The sequence below is a fragment of the Xiphophorus couchianus genome, chromosome 1, assembly GCF_001444195.1.
Source record: "Xiphophorus couchianus chromosome 1, X_couchianus-1.0, whole genome shotgun sequence".
Taxonomy (NCBI): Eukaryota; Metazoa; Chordata; class Actinopteri; order Cyprinodontiformes; family Poeciliidae; genus Xiphophorus; species Xiphophorus couchianus.
In genome coordinates, this window is record NC_040228.1 from 5,699,304 (window position 1) to 5,722,457 (window position 23,154).

Genomic DNA, 23,154 nt, shown 5'->3' on the forward strand with positions numbered 1-23,154 from the left:
CGAATTTTACTGCGTCCCGTAGGGCATACGGGATTTTTCTTTTGCGGCATTTTGCAAAAGTATTGCACGCAATCACATGACAAATGTTCACTTAAAATTGGAAATACCTTAAAGAGATGCAGTGAAAACGGGCGTATAAATCCTTAAGTCTTTGGTGCTAACAATGTTTGAAAATAGATCTGGCTTGTTAATGTTTGTGTAAGTTTGAGAAAGGACTGCGCATGAAAACGGCCCTTTAATAATCAGATTAACACAAAAAAGATAGTCAAAGCTGTCAGATGACTTTATCACCCTGCAAAAAAATACCTCAAAAATAGTTTGAATGTATTCTTTCTTTATTTTCTTCTTACAGAAAGTTTCTGTTTATATCTTAGAAGAGAAAGAGATAAAAAAAAAAGCCCATGTTTGGCTTTTGCACATAGGTTTATGGTGCATTTGTATCTTAAAGAAGAATATATAAAACTGCAGATATTTCACTAACCAGACATGGAAAAACTTTACAAAAACCTTAAGTTGCAGTAGAAAGACTTTCAGTATTCAAGATGCTGCATGAACTGATCAGTACATATGCAGCTTCCCCTATGGGGCTCCTTATGGTTGTCCATAATGTTCTTTATTTGATGAAGAATTGTTTGCCCAGTTTGGACCAGAGGGTCCAGAGAATCTGGCTTGTCTGCCAATGTTTGCCCATTACGATCAATGGAAGAGACGGTTTGAACTTCCTCCCTCTCCCCTTTGGTCCTTTTTCGGGTCCACAGAACCTCTTTTTTGTGGGTGCAGTTGAGGTATTACTTGAGCTTTTGTGATGCTAATCAGCTACCCCAAGTTGTAAAACACTTTGTTGATATTGCTATTATTTTAAGTGTAAAGACATTGTTTGGACTAGAAATGAGACAAAATATTCTTGGTAAAATTTTGCTAGCATTGGCCAACTATTACATTACTTCATCATGCCTTGCTGCAGAGATTAAACGTTCAAACACAGAGTTCCTAACCCCTTTGACTGACTGAAAGGACATTTACTGTTTACGAAGTAGAAGAAATGTGAACTAGCTTACCAACTGACTTAAAGAGAAGAGCTGATGCTCCATTTAGAGCTCTGTTTCTCATGTGGTGTGCCATCTTTGTATGTAGCGGCATAATTGCACTAAATACAGAGTGACTGATGATTGAGATTTTTATTGCATATTCTCTGTGTGATTAGAATTTGTCACTGTCCTGTGCGGCAGGTCAGCTACTTTGCTTTGTTGCTGAATAATTTGTTCCTAAAAAATGATTTAGCACAAACACAAGGAACATCCTTTGGGTTTGCTGGGATCCTGCCATTACATTAAAAAAGCAAAATTCATTTTGGTAATTTAAATAATTTGAAATTGACATAAATAGTCAAAAACAAATAGTAAGCAAATAAAAATAAAATGCTCATTCAAAACATTATTATATTACTTAAAATGGCCTTGAGAGAAAGGACTGTACCCTCACGTCTTATTTTCTGGTTCAACTTTTTAAAGCACTCAGCACAGATGTATGGAAGTCCATTTCCGCCTCTCTTATGAAAAAATAAATGTGTGCCTCATAATTATAACTTAGCTATCTCATATTTATGAGATCTCATTATTATGAGATAGCAAAGTCATAACTATGAGGCAGCAAGTCACAATTTTGAGATAGTATCTCTTTTTGTCGTGAGATCGTAATTATGACATACTATCTCAATAATCTTTGCTTGTACCATCCAATTATTAGAAATTACCTCATTTCTACTGTTCATTAATTATCTACATGCCCTAGAATTAATTTGTCCCAAATGTATTTCTGCTTCCTATCTAAATGTTGCGATGTAATTCACATTTAAATCTGTCACGTCTTAAAGTTACTAAATTGTAAACAGTATTTTATAGAATAAGCAGACTCCATTGCTCTGTTATCATGAAGTGCAACAGTATAAACAGCCTATTTCCTGGAGGCGGATGGGTTTTGTTGCATTCCTGCGGAGGATTTGACCTCTGAACTTAGCTTGTCCTGCAACAGTACGGCTGCTAACACTGTAACTCTGCCTCGACAGGAAGATGTGTTTGTAGTGTTGGTTTAAACTCGGCAGCAGACACACCAGCAACCACCGCACAATAGCGTTGCCTCGCGTCGAAAAGAGCATCTTCTTCGATTATACTTAGCCGCTGCTGAACAGTTCAGTCGCGATTGCTTTTAGGTTGCTTAGTAGCCACCCAGCAGAGTCGAGCGCTAAAGAAATGAAGGACAAGCAAAAGAGAAAGAAGGAGCGGACCTGGGCTGAAGCAGCTCGAATGGTAAGAAATGAGACTTCATTTGCATGTAAACCGTGGATGTTTTAGAAGAGAAACGATCTTAATCCAGACTCGTTGCTGCCTGTGGATATTCCACTCACGACCACAGCCTAGCTTCTGGTGTTTAGTTAGCCAGCTATTAGCAGCTAGCAGCTTAATCATATTAATGCGAGAATTAATCTTGCCAACAAATACTTTGTGTTTAGCATGAACGCGACTCCACTTTTGTTTGCGTGAAACGTGTCTTGTGTAATGTATTAAAATGCGACGTAGCGAAACCCCTAAAGCTTGGTAACAAAATAGCCGCTTCTTACTCAGGTCTTTGTTTGCTAGGCAGCTAGTTAGCTAGCTGGTTAGCTAGTAGCTCGACGCTTTTGAGCATCTGAACAGCCTCAATGCGCAAATATAGCACAAACTGGCACACAACGCGACTCAAATACCAAAGTAATTTGTATGCAACACATATTTAGGGGTGGATGTGAAGCAAAACATTTTTTTGGGAATAACATTTTGAAGGCAAAGCTATTTTACCATGATCAAGGTTAACGTCTTCAAGTGTCTTGAGAATTTACTCTTGCTGGTAATAATGCACCACAGCTGGATTCAATGTAACCTTGGCTTAAAGCAACACCCAATTAAAAAACAGCAAAGCAGTTTGCAGGAGGTGCATCAATGGTTGTAATTGAAGTTTTTCAGTTGCCAGAGACATAAGTACAAACACAGTAGATTTGTGGTCAGGTTAAGGCCTGTCTTAGTTTAGTCTATCTGCAAAATTAATATTACTATTGGCTGGGTTTTATTTAAAGTAACAGACACCACACATGCTCCTGTAGACATTGTTTTCTAAATAGTGACATGTTTTCAAATACATAGATAAATACAAGTCTTCACTTTATGGTCTTCAAATTATTCTTTGATTACAAATAGGGGTGCAGTTTTCTGGCCTATTGCCAATGACCGATCTTTAAAAAGTCCAACATGTTGATTATGATTTTGGCTGTTGCCAATTTGTTTTGTCTGAAACGTCCTAAATGGTAGCAACCAATTTGCTAACAGTGGGGTGACTACCGCTAACTGCAAAATGTGCAGACATGACCTGGTGGGTGGGTCTGTCGGTCAAACTTCTCTCATGGGAGAGCAGAAGGGGACACTGGTTAATTGTAGGCGTTTGCTGAGGCAGATAAGATCAGAATCGCATGCAAGTATTGGCTGATTACTGAGCTGCCAAAATTAAGGAAATCGGCACAGTTGCCAGAGACATAAGTACAAACACAGTAGATTTGTGGGCCCAACCAGTCACTTCCTGTGACTGTTTGGGCACCTCTGAATTTTTGTAAATCGGCGTAAATCAGAGCCAAGCTTCACACAAACTGGACGATTTGGAAGGTACTCTTGCAGAGCCAGTCCCCTTGCAGTGTCATTTATATAAACCCTTTATGAAGGTTAATTTTAGGAGAATATAGCTCCAACGATCACCTTGACTACAAATGCCATACCCCCTTTTTGGCTCATGCACACACAACGTAAACTATCACTCGGCCATTAGCGGGGAAACACACTGCCGATGTTGGTTTTTCACATAAAGTAAATTTAATATTTCATGACATTTAAATTCATGTCAAACTCTGATGATCGCTAGTATAAATGTGCAAATATAGGGCATACATATATATCTTGTATGCTTCACATTGTTTTAACATAAATACTAATATACTTAATTCTGAAAGTTTAGGGCTTTTATTTGTGCTATGACTATGAATTACACCTGCTGAGCACAAAGTATAAACTTGGATTGAATAGATCAATCAATCAATCAAATGTTATTTGTATAGCACATTTCAGCAGCAAGGCATTTCAAAGTGCTTTACATCATTACAAACACAGAAACACAATGCAACATAGAATCAACAATCAAAACACGACATTAATTCAGGTTCCATCAATAAATTTGTAATTGATTACGTTTCAGATACAATTCTAAACAGGTGGGTTTTTAGTCGAGTTTGCATCCATAGAAGGTTTACCTGTTACACTCATACTGTGTTATATGGAACAAAATACCTGTTGCTATTTTTATTCCCGCTCACGCTCACAATCACACAGTTTAAAACGATGTAGACAGCATTTTAATGGGCTTCTGGCACAAGGCTCCGTACACCTTTTTCATGGAATTTCGAGCAGGGACTCCGCCGTCCCTCACGGATTTTTGTGCAATTCTATGGTACCTGTTAGTGTCTAGAATTTATAGGGTTTGTGTTACGCGCAGTGACCCTCAGTCACTCGCCGTTTTTCTTCCAGCACAAGGCTCCGTACATCTCTTTCACGGAATTTCGCTCTGGGACTCCGTCGTCCCTCACGGATTTTTGTGCAATTTCAACATAGAATCAACAATCAAAACACGACATTAAGTCAAGTTCCATCATTAAATTTGTAATTGATTACGTTTCAAATACAATCCTAAACAGGTGGGTTTTTAGTAGAGATTTAAAGGAAGTCAGTGTTTCAGCTGTTTTACAGTTTTCTGGAAGTTTGTTCCAATTTTGTGGTGCATAGATGCTGAAAGCTGCTTCTCCTCGTTCAACCCTTATGGATAGGGCACATTGCCACCGATACCCGATCTAAAAGGTTTTTGTTCAGATATTGATATCATATTGGTACATCTCTAACCCCAAGACAAGTGCAGCCCCTCATCTGGCAACCCAAGTGGAGCTCCACCCACATCATTACAAGAGATGCAGTCTGTTCTGCCGTGGATTTATGCTGCACAATGGCTGACGAAATAGGAAAATGTTTTGTTTTCACCTGCAATATAGAGCATTTGTCTATGCATTTTTTCCCACTCACAGAGAATAGAGTTGCGTGGCTTCATTTTATTTTGCTTGTAATGTTCCTGCGATATTACCATAGAAAGTTGTAGTTTGCGCAGTTCGGTTTAGGAAGGAGTTCTTTGGAAACTACATGGCAGGATTTGCCAAAATACTTGGACTGAAGGAAATTTCTGTCCCTACTGTCCATAACAAGTCTCCAAATTATGGTGTTGTAAGCACATAATAATATCTTGTGTTGTGTTTTGTATTGTTGTTCGGCATGTGCAGCACAAGTGATGCTGCTCTCGCCCAGTTCAATGCATCAACTTTAAACCTAGCTTAGTCTGTCTTTTCTGTCACTTTCAGAGGGCAGCGTAAAGTGAAGAGGAAAGCTTGGCTATCCCAATAACAGCTTATTGACTCTTTGTATATCAAATTATCTGTTTAATTAAGGTGCATTATTAAAAAATTAAATCCTCCAGAATTAATCTGGGATTTAAAATAAACATACAGTGAAAAAATGCATCCCATAAGTACAAAATAAGACCCAAGATAGATTCAAAGTACATCCATTTGTATCACTAATAACCTGTCGTGTTCTCCGTTAGCGAGGCGTGCAGTTCTGGTCAGATGGAGAGGTGCTACTCCCTCTCGCATGCAGTGGTCGGTTATATGACCTTATGTCATGCTTGAAACTGGAGATGATACACTGGGGAAGATCCTGTGGTTCTTGTTACACGGCTCCCAAGGAAGAGCTGGCTTTTTCAGCTCCGAAACATCTCAATTTATTGAGATGTTTCTCAGACCCATATTTTACTTGACTTGGCTAGAAGAGTTTTGCTCGTATTTTTTTTGCAACAGTAGGCAGACAGGAAAGAGGGCGAGGAGAGGGTGAAGACATGTGGCAAAGGTCACCGGGACCGGGAGTCGAACCCGCGACGTCCGCGTCGAGGACTAAGGCCTCCAAACGTGGGGCGTGTTAACCCCCTGCGCCACCACAGCACGCCCCACTAGATATGTCTTGCATGATAAATCAATTAGCATTTTGTGTGCCCTATATAAGAAGCCTTATACTTGCTTAATTTTATGTTTGTTCTGTCAGGAAAGCAGGATAAAAAAAAAAGTATATTATTTTAATCAAACTTTACATTTTTATCACAAAAGGGAAAGAAAAAAACACTGGAAGCAAGTCTAATGAACAGACCCATAATTCACAATTATTATATAATTAAACTGCAACCAGATGCTGCACTCTTCTCCTCACCACTGTTGTCTGGTCCACTTTCTGTTCTCGCATTATGGTATGGTCCCATATCCTCACACATAATTGGCCACAAGGCCACCTTGCTAATCAAAACAAAGCTCTGCTCTGAGCCGAGTCACAGAGCGAGAGCTGAGCAGCAAAGGGGGAAAAAATGCGGAGCAGTCTATCTCGAAATCCCGAGTCGAAATATTCCCGACCAACCTGTTACTACTGTGTAATGCGTGTGCATCCTGAAGTACTAACTAGTTCATTTTAAGGTGTTCATCATTATGTCAGTACTTCTCTGGATGGACATGTTGATCTACTTGCTATGCTGAACAATAAAGAGATAGAAGGATTTGTCTGCTCATCAAAACATCTGCTTCTGACCTATGCTTAAGGTTCATTTTGTATGTATTTTTGTTTATCTATATGTGAAATCAGGGATCCTCAATGCCAATGCCTGATGTCCTGTGATTTTAGCTGTGTTCTTGCTCCAACACAGCTGATTCAATGGCTCAGCTCAGCATGTTATCAAGTTCTACCGAAACCTGCCGACTACCCATTTGTTTGAGTCAAATGTGCTAAAACATGGAAGCCTCTAATACATGCAAGTGACTGGCCCTTAGGGCTGATTTAGGACAGCCTTGTGTTACATCATTCAATGAGGTCTGATAGAAATGTCTTTCGGAGTCCTGCTCTGGCCTGTACACAGTTTAGATTTTTTTTATGTGAAGCTTTAATTCTCCAAGTTCTGTTAGCTGAGTTTGTGTTCTTCAAAAAATGTATCTTCCAGGTCCTGGAGAACTTCTCTGACGCACCCATGACTCCCAAACAAATCCTCCATGTCATCCAGACCAAGGGACTGAAGGAAATGAGGTTAGACACAAACGCACAGGGTCTCAGTTTTGCTGGATGGAATAACTTCAGACTTTACTAAGTGCTTTCAGACTTCAATTGTCTAGTCTCCTTTAAGTGAGCAGGTGTCAAATCAAGGCTCTTGGTTGTCTTGGAAGGTAAACATTGTGCACTTAGCAAATATAGGTCACTGCTTCACTAATTGCAAGTCATTTCTAAGACATAATTGCCATGGTGGATTTTTAAACCACATATTCATCTATGTGAATATATAATAAAGTCATCTAATTGAACAATTGAGCGAACTCAAATATCATGCTCAAACATGATATTTCAGATTTATTTGACTTAGAACAGGCATTTTGTAATACCAGCTGTTCAGTTTTTTTGCAATACATACATAGGTGAAATTCTTGTGTTGTTAATAACTGACTTTCTTTCTGTCTCCATGAACTTCTTCGATTGCTGCCAACTATAAACAGAAGGTACGTTCATAGTTTTCAAGTAAATGTTGAAATTGGAGCAGTTTTTTTCCCCTCTTGCTACATATAACATTTTCTTTTTCCCTTTTGTTATTTTACCCACCCAAGAATTTATTTAAAGTGCAACTTGTTGACCAAGTATAAAGGCCACATTTAGGTGGCATTTTAACAACATCAAAGTTTTACTTTTTGGTTCATACACCATTATAAAACTCAAGTATTTCTTTATATAAATGTTTCTCTTGCAGAACACAATCCTGTTTAGTCCAAGACAACATGACTAAGTTAGAAGTGCTAATATTTCAGCTACAAACATCGTTTTTGTGTCAGAATTTTGGAGAAGAAAAATAAAAATAAACTGGGACAGACCAAATGCACATTTGGTAAATACTATAAGGACTAGAGGTCTTATTTAGAAAGCTTGCGTACGCACAAAACGTGGCCTGAAACTTGCAAATGCCACTTTCCATGGAAAAATTCTGATTTATTAAACAGTAACAAAGTGTTATGTCCCACCACTGGTGCTGTTGAATAGCTTTCCTATTTGTAATGAGTTTCTTTAGGACATCAGTCATGTAAACTAGTGTGATTTCTATCACTAAATACATACTAAATGGAGAAAATAGTAAAACTGTCAACGCTGAAAGTTGTCTTGATAAATGACGAATGATGCGATAAATGCCCACCTCCAATTTAAAGCTGTTGCACAGTTGTTCACCCTCAAAAAGAGGATTCTTTTGGCACTAAAGCCAAAGGAAAATACATTGTGTTCATCCAAAAATTGTATATTGCACTATGTAATTTATTACCCAAAACCAAACAAGATTTATCAAGCAAAATGTGGAATAGTTTTAAATGAGCTTTTTACATTTCAAAAGGACTTGATATATTATGATAAGACAATGGTGGAAACATAAACGTACTCTACCATCTCTGTGGAAAGTCTAAAAGTTGATTTGTGTGTGGCTGCAGTGGCACCGCTCCTCTGGCCTGCCTGGTCACCATGCTGCACTCTCAAGTGAGGGGAGACCGGGTCAAGAACAGCATTTTCTTCAAGCTTCCTGGACGAATGAGCTTGTTCACTCTCAAGGTACTTTATTCTGAAATTGTTTTACCTGCTTAAGTTAAAATAACATGGAATTACAACTATTTTCATATGAAGTAACTCTAACAACCTAACATAGAAGTAATGCATTGGTTTACCGTCTGCCGCAGGTAGCTAGTTTTAGCTTACAATCTTGATCACAAATCGGCAATTTAACCACTAGCATGTGACCAGTAGCTAAAGCTCTTTTACTTGTCCCAAAAGCCCTTTTAAAGTTAAGTTTTGTATCACTTGTTTTTGCTACAGCACTACCTCACTTTTGTGCCATTTGTTTTCTGTAGAAAAATGCCCTCCAGTGGACAAAACCAACTTCAGAGTCGGAGGTTCCACCAGAGCCAGTGGGAAATGTTGCGCATCCAACTTCAAGCTGCAGTACCTCAGTGGCGGGATCTGCTGTTGCCCTTGTTGACTCCAGTGAAACCATTGACCAGGAGAGCTGTGACTCCTCAGAAGCGATTGTAGCAGCCATCATGGACAATGATGGTAACTCAATAATACACACATCATTCATTCATGTTTTTGTATTGAATCTTCAAAAGTCTTAAACTTTTTCATACACCTTAAAACATATGCAGAGCATCTATATTTTCCATAATTGATCTTCAATTTAATTTACTTAGTTTTGAAGTGAGGATATTTTAACTTATCAGAACTAGTTCAATTGAAAGATTTCATAACAGGTAGTCAAATGTATTGCTAAAAACTGCCTTTTTTTTTTTTTTTTTAGCAATAACTCTGCTAAAACATATTTGTGGGATGCAATTCTGTGTTATCTAATAACATATTAGTGCTCAGTAAATATTACCTATAAATTCAATAAGTAAAAACGACCTATTCATTAGTGACAGGCCATAGTACCTCAGCCCTTCAGTGGGGATTTACCGATTTAATATACCATCATGACGTTGTAATTATCCAAACCACCAACCAATGCTACACAAAAACGTCAATACAATGAGGCCTAGGATTACAGAGGTCCTGTTCAGCCCTGGTATTAACATCAATATTAAGTGAATGAATTTCAATGCAAAGTTTCCCCCAGAAATCTTGCTAAATCCGGTGGTAGGGGTGCCAGAGCGGTCCACCACCAGCCTGCTGTGTTTTTGTATAAAATTATTTTTATGTTGACAGGAAATGTAAAAATGTTGGTGGGTAATTATATGTTACTGAAAGACATTGCCAACGATGCTTAAACACACAACTATGGTCTTAAAAATGGCAAAAAAAACAAAACCTATTAAAATAAATATAAATTTAAATCCCAATTAAGTAATCAGCCAGTGGATCTTAAAACACTATGTAATGTTTAGAGGCGACATTACAGGCTCAGTTCATTTGTGCCTAGCGCAGTGAACTAAGCAGCTGCTTCAGGCCCCACAGGCCTTCAGGAATTTTAACTGATCTAGAATTTGAACATTGTTTATTACGAATGACAATGGCGTTAAATTTGATGAGGAGATGAATAACAAGATTTTAATGATGGCACACAATTAAATGTAAGATTTTAAGAAGATGGCAAGTTTGCTTCGTAAAAGTGCATAGAACAGTCTTTATAGTTAGACTGTTTTGTGATTATAGCTACAATCTGATGCTGTGAGTTTAATCTTTGTGTTTGAACTCTGTTTGTTCACAAATGCATCTCAGAAAATTACAAATATCAGACTATACAATTACGAAACATCATGGTGGAATAACCCTAACCCTCCCGCACACAAAGTCCCACCTTCATGATGCTAAATGTGTCAAAAAATACCAGTATTCATCACATTCACATGCTCATCACCTATGACATCACCTTAGCCCCGGCCCCTTCAAAACAGGAAGTGACGATATTTGCTCCTGTACGTCTTCCTTTTAATCTGATTTATACAGATGTAAGTGTGTTTTTGTAGACACAAAATGGTGATAGTTCATGATTCTCTCAACACTGACTGGTGGACTGACCGTGTGGGCATGGCAGAATGGCAAATTCCAGTTCTTTGCCATTTACACATGTCTGGCTCTAAATCACACATATATGCACCAAACTGGATATAAATGACCTTTGTTAACCTGTGAAAACGCTAATATGATTACAGTCTACTGCGCCGTCCAGATTACTCCACCAGCAATATCTCCCTGCATTTCTGTTCCCTCAAGTCAGCGCCATCGCTAAGCATCGTATCAAACACTTTACATTTGTTTTAAATTGGTAGCATGCTGTGTATGTTTGAGGATGTTGGACGTATTTTATCTTTTTGTTGTTAAAGTGAAGCAATAACCATGGCAACGTTCTTGTTTGTAGCAGTATAAGTATTTATAATAATAGTAATTATATATATTATTTAAAAGGTGCTTTCAGGGAACATAAGGTAACCTCACAAAAATAAAATACATTTTAAAGAAAGAAAAAAATCCAAATAATAAAAAGAAAATAAAGAGATCCTGCAAATGCCTGTTTGAACAGTAGAGCGTTCAGCCGGGATTTAAAGACGGAGTCATTTGAGTTGGTAAAATGGACGTTTATTATAAGTAGTGGTATCATGTGCATAAGTTGTACCTTTAAAGAGTAGAGATGCTTTCTGTCCAGAAAGGCGCATTCACAAAGCTGGCGGCTCAGCTGAAGGGTGACTGCAGCTGGACCGGTACCGGTACCGCACGGCTCCTTCTATAAGTTCTGCTCAGAGCTCCAGGATGATCAGCCTGGATTAATCTAAACACTAATGAACCATCATCAACATTTCCCAGCAGATCAATATGATCAATCGCTCCCTCTGAATCCTTCCATTGGTGATGTTCTCCATCAGAGCCAAAGCGCTCCACAGTTAGCGGCTCACCTTTTTGCAGCTACTTAAATATGTGTGATTGCATTCACACCTCCATCACCTTAAAAATAATCAAACCTGTTTGGAGTTAATTTGCTGATCCAAACATGTTATATTTTTTTTTTGTGAGAATGAAATTACCCCATAAATGCATTTTGCACAGAACACTGCGTTTCATCTTTGAGACAAAAATTGAGGAAATATATTTTTTACATTCTAGTGAGGTTTTCGCATCCTTTTATTTTTGCTTTCTTCATTTTGTGTTTGTTGTATTTATCTGAGGATAAATGCGGCTTAGTTTTATTATTGAAACAATAAGATATTCAAACCATGAAAAACCCCCTAAAACATCGGGTTCGATGCTTCTTGGTCTAGATAGCGCCGAATGTAGTCGGATTTTAGTGTATTTAGGTGAGTTTTGACGCTTTGTAGTTTGATGTTGTTCCCAGAAAAAGTTTGCGTGTCTGCTGCACATTTTCACACCAGCGAAAAAGTGTGCGTATATTTGCACATTTTTATACATGCCATCTTGTGCGTAAAATATGGCGCTGCACATTTTTGGCCGCACAGATGCTTTATACTTGAGGCCTCGGGACATTTTGCAACTGGCTATAGTAACGTCTTTTTTTTTTTTTTTTTGGTGAAATGTAACCACGTCTCGGATATTTTCTAAAGCAAAATACAGAGCATGTGCAATACGTCATCACACAAACGTGTCACACGTAATGGAACCAATGAGTGGGATTGTTAAGCAAGCAGGTTAACTATTCCCAGGAACTGAACAACTGGGTTCTCTTCAAGAACCGTTTCTTGATTCCCATCCCTAAATCGACCCTTTCTCATCTCTATTGAGGAAAAATTATTTTTGCAAAATATATCGCCATTGTTTTGTAACCTAGCTCTAGCCATAACATGCTGTCTGTTAAGAATAAAGTAACACTTTTTTATATTACAGCCAACATTGACAGTCTTTCTAAATCCCACAAACTCACAAGTATGAATATTCCAATGGTTGCAGTCAACACTGTCCAAATAATATCACTTGTGAGTCAAACTTGGGGAAGTGGAACAGACCCACCTACTGGTATGTTTGTTCCTTTTAAACCGCTAACTTCACCAGAAGTGGCACAGGTTTGGTGCTGTCACTTGGCCATTTTCTTTGTTGTTTAGAAACTATCATAAATATTGTGTCAAATAATACTTGCTTAATTTAATATGATTTTTCCTGGGTTATAGCATCAGTGGATGAGAATTCATCCAGTGCCTCCTGCTCCACAGAGCTGCAGACTCCCACCACCCACCCTCAGACACGTCTGAGCAGGGCAACAGGACAGCAGGGACGCACGGATCCTCAGCAAAGCCAACACGCTCAGACTAGACTGAGTCGTTCAAGACAGGTGAGCACTCTGCACAAAGACATCAAATGTGATTTAGTTTCAGACTACACTCTCCTAAAGACTACTTATGGTTTTTTGACTTCTCAGCCAGTAAAATGTTTGTGACCTGTTACAGTAACATGACATTTTGTTAGAATGGCTTTCCATGCAACACAGATACCTTATATTCTGCCTGTTTGTGGTCCCGTCCCTTTACTTTGGTGTTGCTGTATGTAGATGATGAGGATCTGTGTTTAAGTGAAGTATCTTCAAGGTAGGATGTTGCATCCAAGGATTGCTCCATAGCACAACAGCCCTTATTCTCAGTGGCACCATAACCTTTGCTGTAATATTTGGAGTGAACTTTGTAATTGAACATTTTCTTAGTTGAGGGAACTTATAGCATTACTAGCTTAGTGGGGTTGAGGTTTAAGTTGTCGTTTTACTTTCACATCCAAATCATAGTTTTTGCAGCCTGGAGCTGGAAAATCTGCAAACACACGTTTTTGGTTAAATTGCTCACTTGCCTAATGTGTGTGCACAAAGGATAGAAGTTCTGACATCTTCTGTTTTTCCCTACTTTCTACAGTCAGGAAGACAAAGGAAGAAGGCCGTCATGATGCCCCGTGTTGTCCTCACTCCACTTAAAGTCAACGGAGAACATGTGTCTACAGGTAAACATGTGAAAAGCGTAAACTGTGTAATGAAATTCTGTTTTGGCTTGCTGCTTTTCACATACTAAATTAAACATTACTTGAAAACTGTATTTTGGAATATAGAGAATGTATTACAGATTGCCCGAGTCAGAATACAGGGCCGAATAGGACATATTTCTCAAATTATCATTATTTTTCAAAAAATATTGTCACGGTTGTGGTCAATGACTTTGCTCTTCTGTAACTTGTGCCGTGTTTTATTTATTTTTTTTACTGAAAATATTTTAGCAATAGAAAAAATTGCAACAAAGCAAAATCCAACTCATCCAATCCATTTAAAAATCTGATGCATATTTAAAAAAAAAAAATTCATTCATCTAGTGTATTGCTGATTAAATACTTTGAAATTAAATAAAAACAACAGTAGTTGTTGACATTTGTGCTGCAGACTGCAGCCCTACTATTCACGACATAAAGCCGTTGAAAAGAATCGAGTGGCGGGCCAAGAAGGACTGAGGGTTTTCATTGGATTAATCCAATGTCCTTCAAGAAAATCAACCAATGGGCCGTTGTAGCCGGTAAAAACTATTCTTGTTACACTTTTTTGGCTAAAGTGTGCGTTAACCCACTTGGCATTGTCCAGTACACCAGATGGGAAGTCGATCTCTGGACAGGAGTACAAACTAAACAGTTTTTTGTTTTTTTTTTTCTGTTCAAGTTGCAAACCCTCCAAGATGGCTGGTGGTGTTCAAAATCACACACCACTTCACACATTTATCCACATTTCGCCAGTGGCACCCAAAGTGGAAATTTGCTAAAAGATTCATACCATTTTGAGTTCGACGGTCGCATAACAAAATGTGGAAAAAGTGATGTGCTGTGAATACTTCCTGTGTGGACTGTACAGAGAATTTGTGCTGATTCTATTTAACTGGACCAGTTTGTCTTGTAAAGTATAAGGATGTCATTTGTTTGCATTTGGACTGTTGAATGTCTTCCAAGTTGAACTCAGTCCTTTTTTTTTTTTTTTTTTTGTCTTAGGTCCCATGAAAAAGAGTCGTGGAGGTGTAGACATAGACTTTGAAACGCCTGGTTCCATCCTGGTCAACACCAACATTAGAGCCCTCATCAATGTGCGGACCTTTTCAGCTTTTCCCTCGCATTCACAGCAGCAGCTACTGCAGCTGTTGCCTGAGGTGGATCGACAAGTAGGTTACTGTGTTTTTGTTCGTTTCGTGTGGAGTTTTCTCTGACAAAAAGAAGATCTCTCTCTGTCCTTTTTCCATGATTTAGTAAAAAGGTGAAAATTCCAGCAAGGTATGAGAACCAAAATGAAGACTACTGCACACCCAGCATCTTCCAGTCACAGGAGGCTTTATGTATTCACAAGCTAGATACTGGTCTCATTGATGGGCCATAACTGGGTTACGGTTAGACACCACTGGTAAATGAGGAGACTACCTACTAGCATTGGCATTGGAGAAGCTACTGATATGCCTAGGATGGTCACTCATTGGATCACCTACTCCCTCTGCTGTATGAATTCTACATGTGTTAAGACCTGGTTCACTGAGCCATCAGAAAAGACAGGGAGACATGGACTTCAAAAATAACTAAACTATTGAGGAAAAAAACAACAAAAACAAACAAACAAAGGAAATGGGCAGGCACCTGGCATAACTGTACAGGGTTTCCCCCAGTGTATTATAAGCTTGGTGGCCTACCAGGCTCCCCCTCCCCCCGACGCTAAGTGTAGTTCCTTTGAGGAACCTTCGGCATTCACGCTCACTTCGTACTCAGCATCACGTTGGTTTTATTTTATTATTATTTTCCTGGTTACATTTTGCATCAAACCATATCAAATGTTTTGTCCACTTGGTCAGCCGGAGATCAGAAAATCTTGACCCGTAAAGCCCAGGCAACCAAAACAGCTTCTGTGGTCCTTATTAAAAACTGAACAGACACGAAACGGAAGAGCTACTAAAGCCACATGAATTAAATTTCCAGTTTGTACTTCTGTATCCAACCGAGATGTGCAGCAGATGTAGCTCGTCATACATCCGCTGCACCGGTCCAATCTTAAATTTAAGGATAAAACAATTGAAAATCTTTGAATTTGTCTATGCTGAAACCATAAAATCAAATTTAGCAGTATTGATAATCTCAATAAACAAATGTTACATTTGTATATCTGTGGTCTGTGTTAAATTATTAGTATTTATGAGGCATGAATACACATTGTTTAACTTCAACTTGCACACTGTCACAGCACAGCTATTTTAGACCTTATACCAATGCAATATACAGTATTTTATTAACTGAGGCAAGAAAGATTTTGAATTAAAAACTTGACGATTTTCAATTATTTTAGATAAATTAAGTAAATTGACATGCAGCAAATACATTCTTAGTATTCCATTTTACTGTTATTTCATTTTAAGCATTTCTGTAAGTGTCTTGGTCAGACAAAAAAGTGAGAATTGATTGACTTTTCTTTCTCTCTTTCTGCTTTTAGATTGGGCCTGACGGTATGACCCGCCTAAGTACTTCAGCTCTTAACAATGAGTTCTTCACCCATGCCTCTCAGAGTTGGAAAGAGAGGCTTGCTGAAGGTAACTTAATTACTTACAAACAGGCTCCGCTAGTAACATTTTATGACACCCGTATTTACAGTTGATGTTGAAGGCAGACAAATCTTAAAAAAGATGTTTATCAATTCCAGCTTTACGCCCTGTAAAGCTTCAATTGAGTCACTGGAAGCGACATTGAGGTCAATAGAAGTTTGAAAAGTAGGAAATGTTCATTATGGTGGCTCCGACTGACCTGTTTTTGTCAAGAATGACATACTGTTTTGAGACTTGTAGCATACAGTATTGCATTAATTTTCCTATTGGAAATTAAGAATTTTTAAAATGGCACGAAAGAAAGACAGGACTAAGGAGCCAAATATCTAGTTAAAATATCTAGTGGTTCAATTGCTAATTTTAGGATCACAATTCGATTCAGAAGCATCAGATGACATTTGTTAATTGGAACTATATAAATAAACTGAATTGAATTTTTCTTTTTGTTTGAAATGCTTGAAACACTTTCATTCTTTCAAAGTAATTTTTGATTTAACAATAAAAGGCAGGTAGGGCAAGACTTTGCAAGAAAATATGCCCAATTTACATTAGAGTTTCAATACGTTTAAACACCTTTAAATGTGTTTGATTTTTAAAAAAATTTTTTTTAGGTGAATTCACCCATGAAATGCAAGTCCGTTTCCGACAGGAAAAGGAGAAAGAGAAAAAAGTAGAGGCTTGGAAAGAGAAATTTTTTGAAGAATACCATGGGCAAAAGTAAGATCATATTCATTTTATTGAAATACGGATTTGTGTTTTGCATAAGTTTACAATTTAATTTGTGTTTATCGTACTTGTATAGCATACAGAAGTGATGCATGTTTTTAACATCACTGACATTTGCTCATATATTGGTCATATAAATCCACAATTTGCTAAAACCCACCTTGTCCACCTTTAGGTCTGGCTTAACACGAGACGAGTCTCTAAAGCTCATGAGTGAAGCTAGTGAAGTTGCAGGAACTGTGCTGGAAAGTGATGCTGACGTCGTCTCAGCTGGTGTCCCGAAAAGACGCAGTGTGGGTCGGCGAAGGAGAGACGGCAGGATGAGGAGACGCACACGGGCTGACTTGCGTCGTAGGGCCCGCCGGACCCTTTGCAAGACAGGTCCAGCTCTGCAATCAAAAGACACTAGTGATGAAACTCCTGCTGTTTTGGACATAGCAGCAGTGTCCATTGACTCTCCTATATCAAACAACACAGTTGTTCAAGGAGAGGTAGTTCTCCATGTTGACTGTGGTGTGGAGCTCCCACTTGAGAGTACTGTGACAGAGCCTAAGGCCTCTCCCGCTCCAGAGCCAATGACATTGGCAGTTCCTACTCCTCTTCCAAGTCCTAGTCCTAGCACAGCATCTACCAGTGCAAACGAAGAGACTGAAATTACTCCCTCTTCGCTCCCCGAGGAAGCTGCACCTGTTCTAGCTTCCACCACCTCACCATCTTCCTCATCCAGTTCTTCCTCTTCACCTGCCTCCTCACCTGCCTCATCGCCCTCTTCTTCTGAACAACAGGGAGCTTTTACCACAGGTCTGGATTCTTCATCCTCTTCAGGATCTTCCAGTGCCACTGTTCCTGCTGATCCCTTGGATGATACAGCCTCTGTGGTCACCTCTGTCACAGGAGGGACCGTCACTAGCAGCCGTGAGAGCAGTCCGTCAGCTAGTCCAGCTACCACCCCCATGCTCATTTCTCAACTTAAGGAACAGAAGAGAAGGCAAGATGAGGTTGAGGCCTTCTGCAGCTTTCCCGAAAAAAGGGCACGTCTTAATGACCGTCGGTCCTTTCGTACCACAATTGACAGTGTCTGTTCAGAGAAGCCACTGCCGACAACCGAAGAACCCAAGGTGCCACCTATCCGGGTAAGACTTGGTTGCAAAGCTAAGAAATATTTTATGTACAAAAGTACAAAATCCTTAAAATTATCTAGGGAAATACTGATTTGCTGTTTTGTCTGTTGTACTAGATTCAACTGTCCAGAATCAAACCTCCCTGGGTCAAAGGGCACCCCACCTACCAGATCTGCCCCAGAATTGTGCCCCAGACCGAATGCTCGCGGAGGTCGGGCACGGGTGGCGCGCGGACCCTTGCCGACATCAAGGCCCGCGCTCAGCAAGCCCGTGCCCAACGCGAGGCTGCTGTTGCGGCCTCTAGCGAGGGGCCAGGGGCGGCCAGTGTCCGGCTGTGGTCTTCTACTGGGTTATCGGATAGCAGCAGCGAACGAAGAACAAGAGAGCATCCAGGACCAATCGAGCCCGGAGGAGGAGGAGGAGGAGGAGGAGGAGGAGGAAGAGGAGGAAGAGGAGATGGTGAGATTGAAGAGCAGGAATTTTCTTCAGAACCTAATTCGTCTGGAACACAACTACAGCTTCTCGATGTAGAAGCTACATCCCACTCATCTCCTTCATTGTCAAATACATCAGCTTCCATGTCACCACAAGTTGCAAGTCCTCATCAACACAGACCAGGCATGGCAGCAAAGGTTCAAGTGGATATAGGGGAAACGTCAGCCAAACCCCTGAGATCCTGTAATGAGTTAACAGATGGGGATTTTACAGTTCCCCCAGAGCCTGACTCCAAGTCGGTGTCATCAGCCACCAAATCAGCCAGAAACAGCCCAATACCTGAGTCTACTGCTCCCTTTTCAGAAGTGGCAGATCCAGGTTGTGTAAAACTTACCTTAACCCAAACTTCAATTCCAGATTCCTTTCCCAGGTTTGGGGCTCATGGTGTGGACGTTATTCAAACACTGGGGACCAAAGGACAAGAAAAGGGAAAGGAGGTTGGACTGGGTGGTGTTATCCATCACAGTTCACATCATTTGGACCCACGGGAAGAATTTTCTCATTTAGCCACATGGCCAAAAACAGTATCTTCTCCAAAACGTGCAGAAATCGTTGATGTTTTCAGACAGAAGGATGACGAAGAGGGCGTGCACAGTGATTCAACAGAAACTGCTTCAGACTGTGAAAATGAGACTCAGGAGGATGAGCAGCAGTACTCTGACCCCAACTGGAGCTCCCAGCTGAGCACCCAACGAAATGGCCAGTTGGTAATCTGTAGCCTTTCTTCTCAAAAGCAGCAGCCAGTGATTCAGGGCTACTTGTCTAGCCACAAAGGTCAGACTGTCATCCAGCCTTGCTTCCCCAAAGGTCTGCCTCAACTGCATGACAATCAGGCTCATTCCCAAGACCACCACTCTTTTAGTACTTGTTCACAAGGAAAAAAAGAAAACATTGCTTTAAAAGTGGAAATTGGAGAAGACTGTCAGAGCTCTAAAGAAACCTATACTGAAGGGGAATGTTGTGGATCTTTAAAGTTTCCTGTCACTCAGCCAAATGGCTTGGTGGCCTCCAAAAAACTGGCAAGCTCGGCCAGGCCTGTGTCCTCCGTAGAAGCCAACAACCCTTTGGTCACACAGTTACTACAAGGCAGTCTGCCTCTTGAAAAGGTTTTACCATCACATTCTGCAAATAGGCTTGCTTTTAGCATATTACCTGGTCAACCAGCAAGACCACCAGAACCAAGGAACCTTGAAGCTGGCCATAGGTCTGCATTTTCTGTCCAGTGTCCTACTCCAGATTTAACTCATAACCTTCCGAAGTCACCCACAGACAGTCCAGTCTCATGTCTTACAGGTGCCCAAGATGCACCTCAGTACCAGCCCCAGCTAGTTGTTGGGGCTGTCCCCGTCATTACCTCTCTGCCCATTTCTTCAGCTTCTTTGTCATCCAAAGGCAAGTCAGAAGGTGTCTCTCTGGTTGCTCTAGAATCTAGAGTTATTAAAGAGTATTGTGGTCATCAACGTTCACAGAGGGACACTCCAGACAGGGTCCAACAATCTGATCAAATCATGTCCAACAACCCCTCTACTCCTGTGGAAACCTATCATGCTGAAGCAATGGCCAGTACTAAGTTTAACATTCAGCTTTCACAGTCTCAGCATCCCCACTCTCATCAGAGAAAGCTGTCTCCTGCACCTGGTGTGAAAAATGAAATTAGTCCACGGCCTTCTTGCCAGGCCATCGCCAAGTCTGTGTCTACCGTACCTGGTGTGACTAAAAAGGAGCCAGGGAACTCCGCTGATGGGTATTTAACCGGAGGAGCGATGGAGGGACTTCTCAACATGGAGATGACATTGACAAGGATATCAAAGAAAGAGCACAGCAAAACCCCCTGCTCATCCAGTTCCGCTTCCCCTCTTTCTCCTTTACCTTCGTCTTCATCATCCTCCCTTCCCTTCCAAATATATGGAAAGTTGCCTAAACAAGGTGGAAGTGGTGGAGTAGTAAGCTACACGGCTAATGTGTCAATGATGGATAACGGTGGTTTCTCCCGCGGTATGGCTGATGGCGTACTCCAGCTGCATCCCCGCTTGGCCTCCAGCCACGCTACACTCAGTATTCAAGCTTTTACAGACACTACAGCTGAAGAAGTAGCACTTAAGTGCTCATGTCGCCTCAAAGCCATGATCATGTGCCAAGGCTGTGGTGCTTTTTGCCATGATGATTGCATTGGACCTTCCAAACTCTGTGTTTCGTGCTTGGTGGTCAGATAGTGCGTTCTAGTCTCTGTGCACTGTGGAATTGCAGTCTGTAAAATACCAGCAGCATTATTGGGCAGCTTTGGAGTGTACAGAAGCCTAATGAGGCTAGAGAACACAGGGCAATCCAGACTGACAAAACATGTCTTGTAAAAAAAAAAAGTTTCTTTTGTTGTTGCAGATTTGGTGATGTTTTTTTTTTTCTTCTTCTTCTAGGTGTATTGATTTATGTTATTGTTGTTGTAAATCTGGGGCATGCCTAACTGTGTAAATCTCGCCATTTACCTCATTGTCTTGCTCCATTTTGCATCATTTGGAGGTCACTGTTTTTTTAATGTCTTATTTGCTCCGCAAATAGGAACTGACTGTATGTCCAAAGAAATATTTTTTTATCCATTAAAACAAGTAAATAAAATGTCACCTTATTTGACTCATGCTATAATTATCTGCAACTAGGCTCAGATTTAAATACAGTCGACGTATGAAGGAATTATTGTTATTGTTATTGGGAAATGTTATGTTTTCCAGCCACATTGTATTATTTTATAGCGCTAAAGTGACTTGTTACTTTCTGTGTACAGTATATCAAATATGACTTCAAAGACATTTGGCTTTGTAATTTAACACCTTTAAATTGGGCCTCTGTCTCTTTAAGAAAGTCCTGCTCTTTCCAGCGCTTTGGCTTCAGAAAGTTACCACAACTGCCAAGGTGGCGCTCGGTTTCACCAGGCGTTCTGCACGCCTGCATGGTTGCCACAGGAGATTAAGGGATTTCTCAAACATGTATGGAAGAGTCAAAGCATCAAAAACACGTATGTTTTCTATAACATGGAATAAAAACCAATCTCATCAGTTTGATCTCTCTGGATTCAATCCAGCGCAGTGAAAATGTGCAGAAGTAAAGCTGTTAACGAAACACACGAGCTGATTTGAGAAGTAGCCCAGTAAAGCTAAAAAAAAAGTCTATTATACATTTTAATACCCCTTTAGAAAATCTGAAAAAAATCTTCAGCCCTATTCAGGGCTAAAGATTTGGCTATCAATAATATTTCTAAGATATATTAAAAAATGTACTGGTTGCTTATGGATCTCGTATAGTTCTTGTGAGAAATGGTACAGATTACATTCCAGGCAGAAATATTTGTAAATTTAGTCATCCAGAATAAACTGAAAATTACTCAATTATTGATTTCAAACTTTAAGGACACATTTATGTCATGTGAATTTTGTAGGTCAGATTTTATATATATATATATATATATATATATATATATATATAATTTTTTTTTCTTAAATTATGTCATTAATGAGGATTTAACCTTCGATTTGGACTAAAACTTGGCAAACTCTTCAGATGAGTCAATGCTCTCACAGCTGGTTTTAGAAGAATTTTACATTAGAAGGGATGAAATATCGGCCTTATCTGAACATTTGGGTCGCAAATAGAAATCTTAAATACAAGTTTATTTACCTCAAAACTTTGGTGTGTGTCTATTGATATGTGCATGTTGTAATGATTGTAGCATTAAGAAAGGTAACAAACCGAAACTTAATCTGAATGGGAATGCAAAGATGTAAATATTTCCGTACTCTGACCCAGACAGAATAAATCAGAATACTGAAATATTCTGCCCTATGATCTGTGGAGTTTATCCAAAATGCAATGGCAAGAAGATGCAATAAAATATTAAACATTTAGTAAAATTTGATCAGAATGAACTTCTGTCGTTGTACAGAAGCTCAACAAAATTTCATTTCAGTGCAGCCTGTTCCCTGATTGAATTGTTTGCCCATTTAGGAGTACAACTCTCTGACCGCCAAGGTTTACATCGGGTCCAGACTGTGACCCAATGTTTTGGAACGCACACACACTCTGAAAAGGAAAACAAGTTATGCAGAAATATTACACCTGAATTCAAATGTGATAGACTACAAAAAGAGACGAAGAGAACCAAAGAAACGGACTGCGAGTGAACAGCTTAAACAAACCAAACGTTTCACCCGTTGGAGTTGAGTCTAATTCCCTGGTTTGGATCTTGGTTGCATTGTGTTCTGCAAAAATCTTCCTCCATCTTTCAGCTAGATGGTTTTCCCAAATTGCTTACAGACAGACTGTGAAGTTGGAACTTAGTAACCTCACTAAATTCCAAAGAGATGCACCTTTGGCGCTATGAAAATATTCATTTCCAAGACGAAGCCGCAAACGGCAGTATCTTCGGCGTGACCTGAGCAGCTGCGGTGACAGAAAGGAGCGTGAAGAGGAGCTGGGTGATGGGACCCTGCGGAGGAGCATGCACCTCCATGGTTGGGAGTAACTACATTTACTTGAGTGGCCTTTTTTTTTTTTTAAAAGTAC

The 23,154-nt window shown here is 39.8% G+C and overlaps 1 protein-coding gene across 2 annotated transcripts; it reads left to right on the forward strand.

Moving 5' to 3' along the window:
• Positions 1–1,989: 1,989 nt before the first annotated feature.
• On the forward strand, positions 1,990–21,650 carry asxl1 (ASXL transcriptional regulator 1). Of its 2 annotated transcripts, none has more exons than XM_028012588.1 (12): positions 1,990–2,306; positions 7,150–7,232; positions 7,694–7,696; positions 8,666–8,783; positions 9,080–9,281; positions 12,839–12,999; positions 13,568–13,652; positions 14,676–14,842; positions 16,150–16,246; positions 16,870–16,975; positions 17,160–18,117; positions 18,222–21,650. In XM_028012588.1, exons 1-12 carry the CDS (start codon positions 2,250–2,252, stop codon positions 20,811–20,813), a joined length of 4,629 nt encoding a protein of 1,542 aa, XP_027868389.1. In that variant the 5' UTR covers positions 1,990–2,249; the 3' UTR covers positions 20,814–21,650. The 2 variants fall into 2 exon arrangements, with proteins under 2 accessions (XP_027868389.1, XP_027868397.1); XM_028012596.1 differs by having other exon boundaries at positions 12,881–12,999.
• Positions 21,651–23,154: the final 1,504 nt, after the last annotated feature.

Bases quoted from the DNA above. Each gene is read 5' to 3' on its own strand.
- asxl1 (XM_028012588.1), top strand. From the start codon at position 2,250: ATGAAGGACAAGCAAAAGAGAAAGAAGGAGCGGACCTGGGCTGAAGCA. The intron at 9,282-12,838 runs GTAACTCAATAA...CCTGGGTTATAG, and splicing joins AGCCATCATGGACAATGATG to CATCAGTGGATGAGAATTCA. The intron at 18,118-18,221 runs GTAAGACTTGGT...CTGTTGTACTAG, and splicing joins CCAAGGTGCCACCTATCCGG to ATTCAACTGTCCAGAATCAA.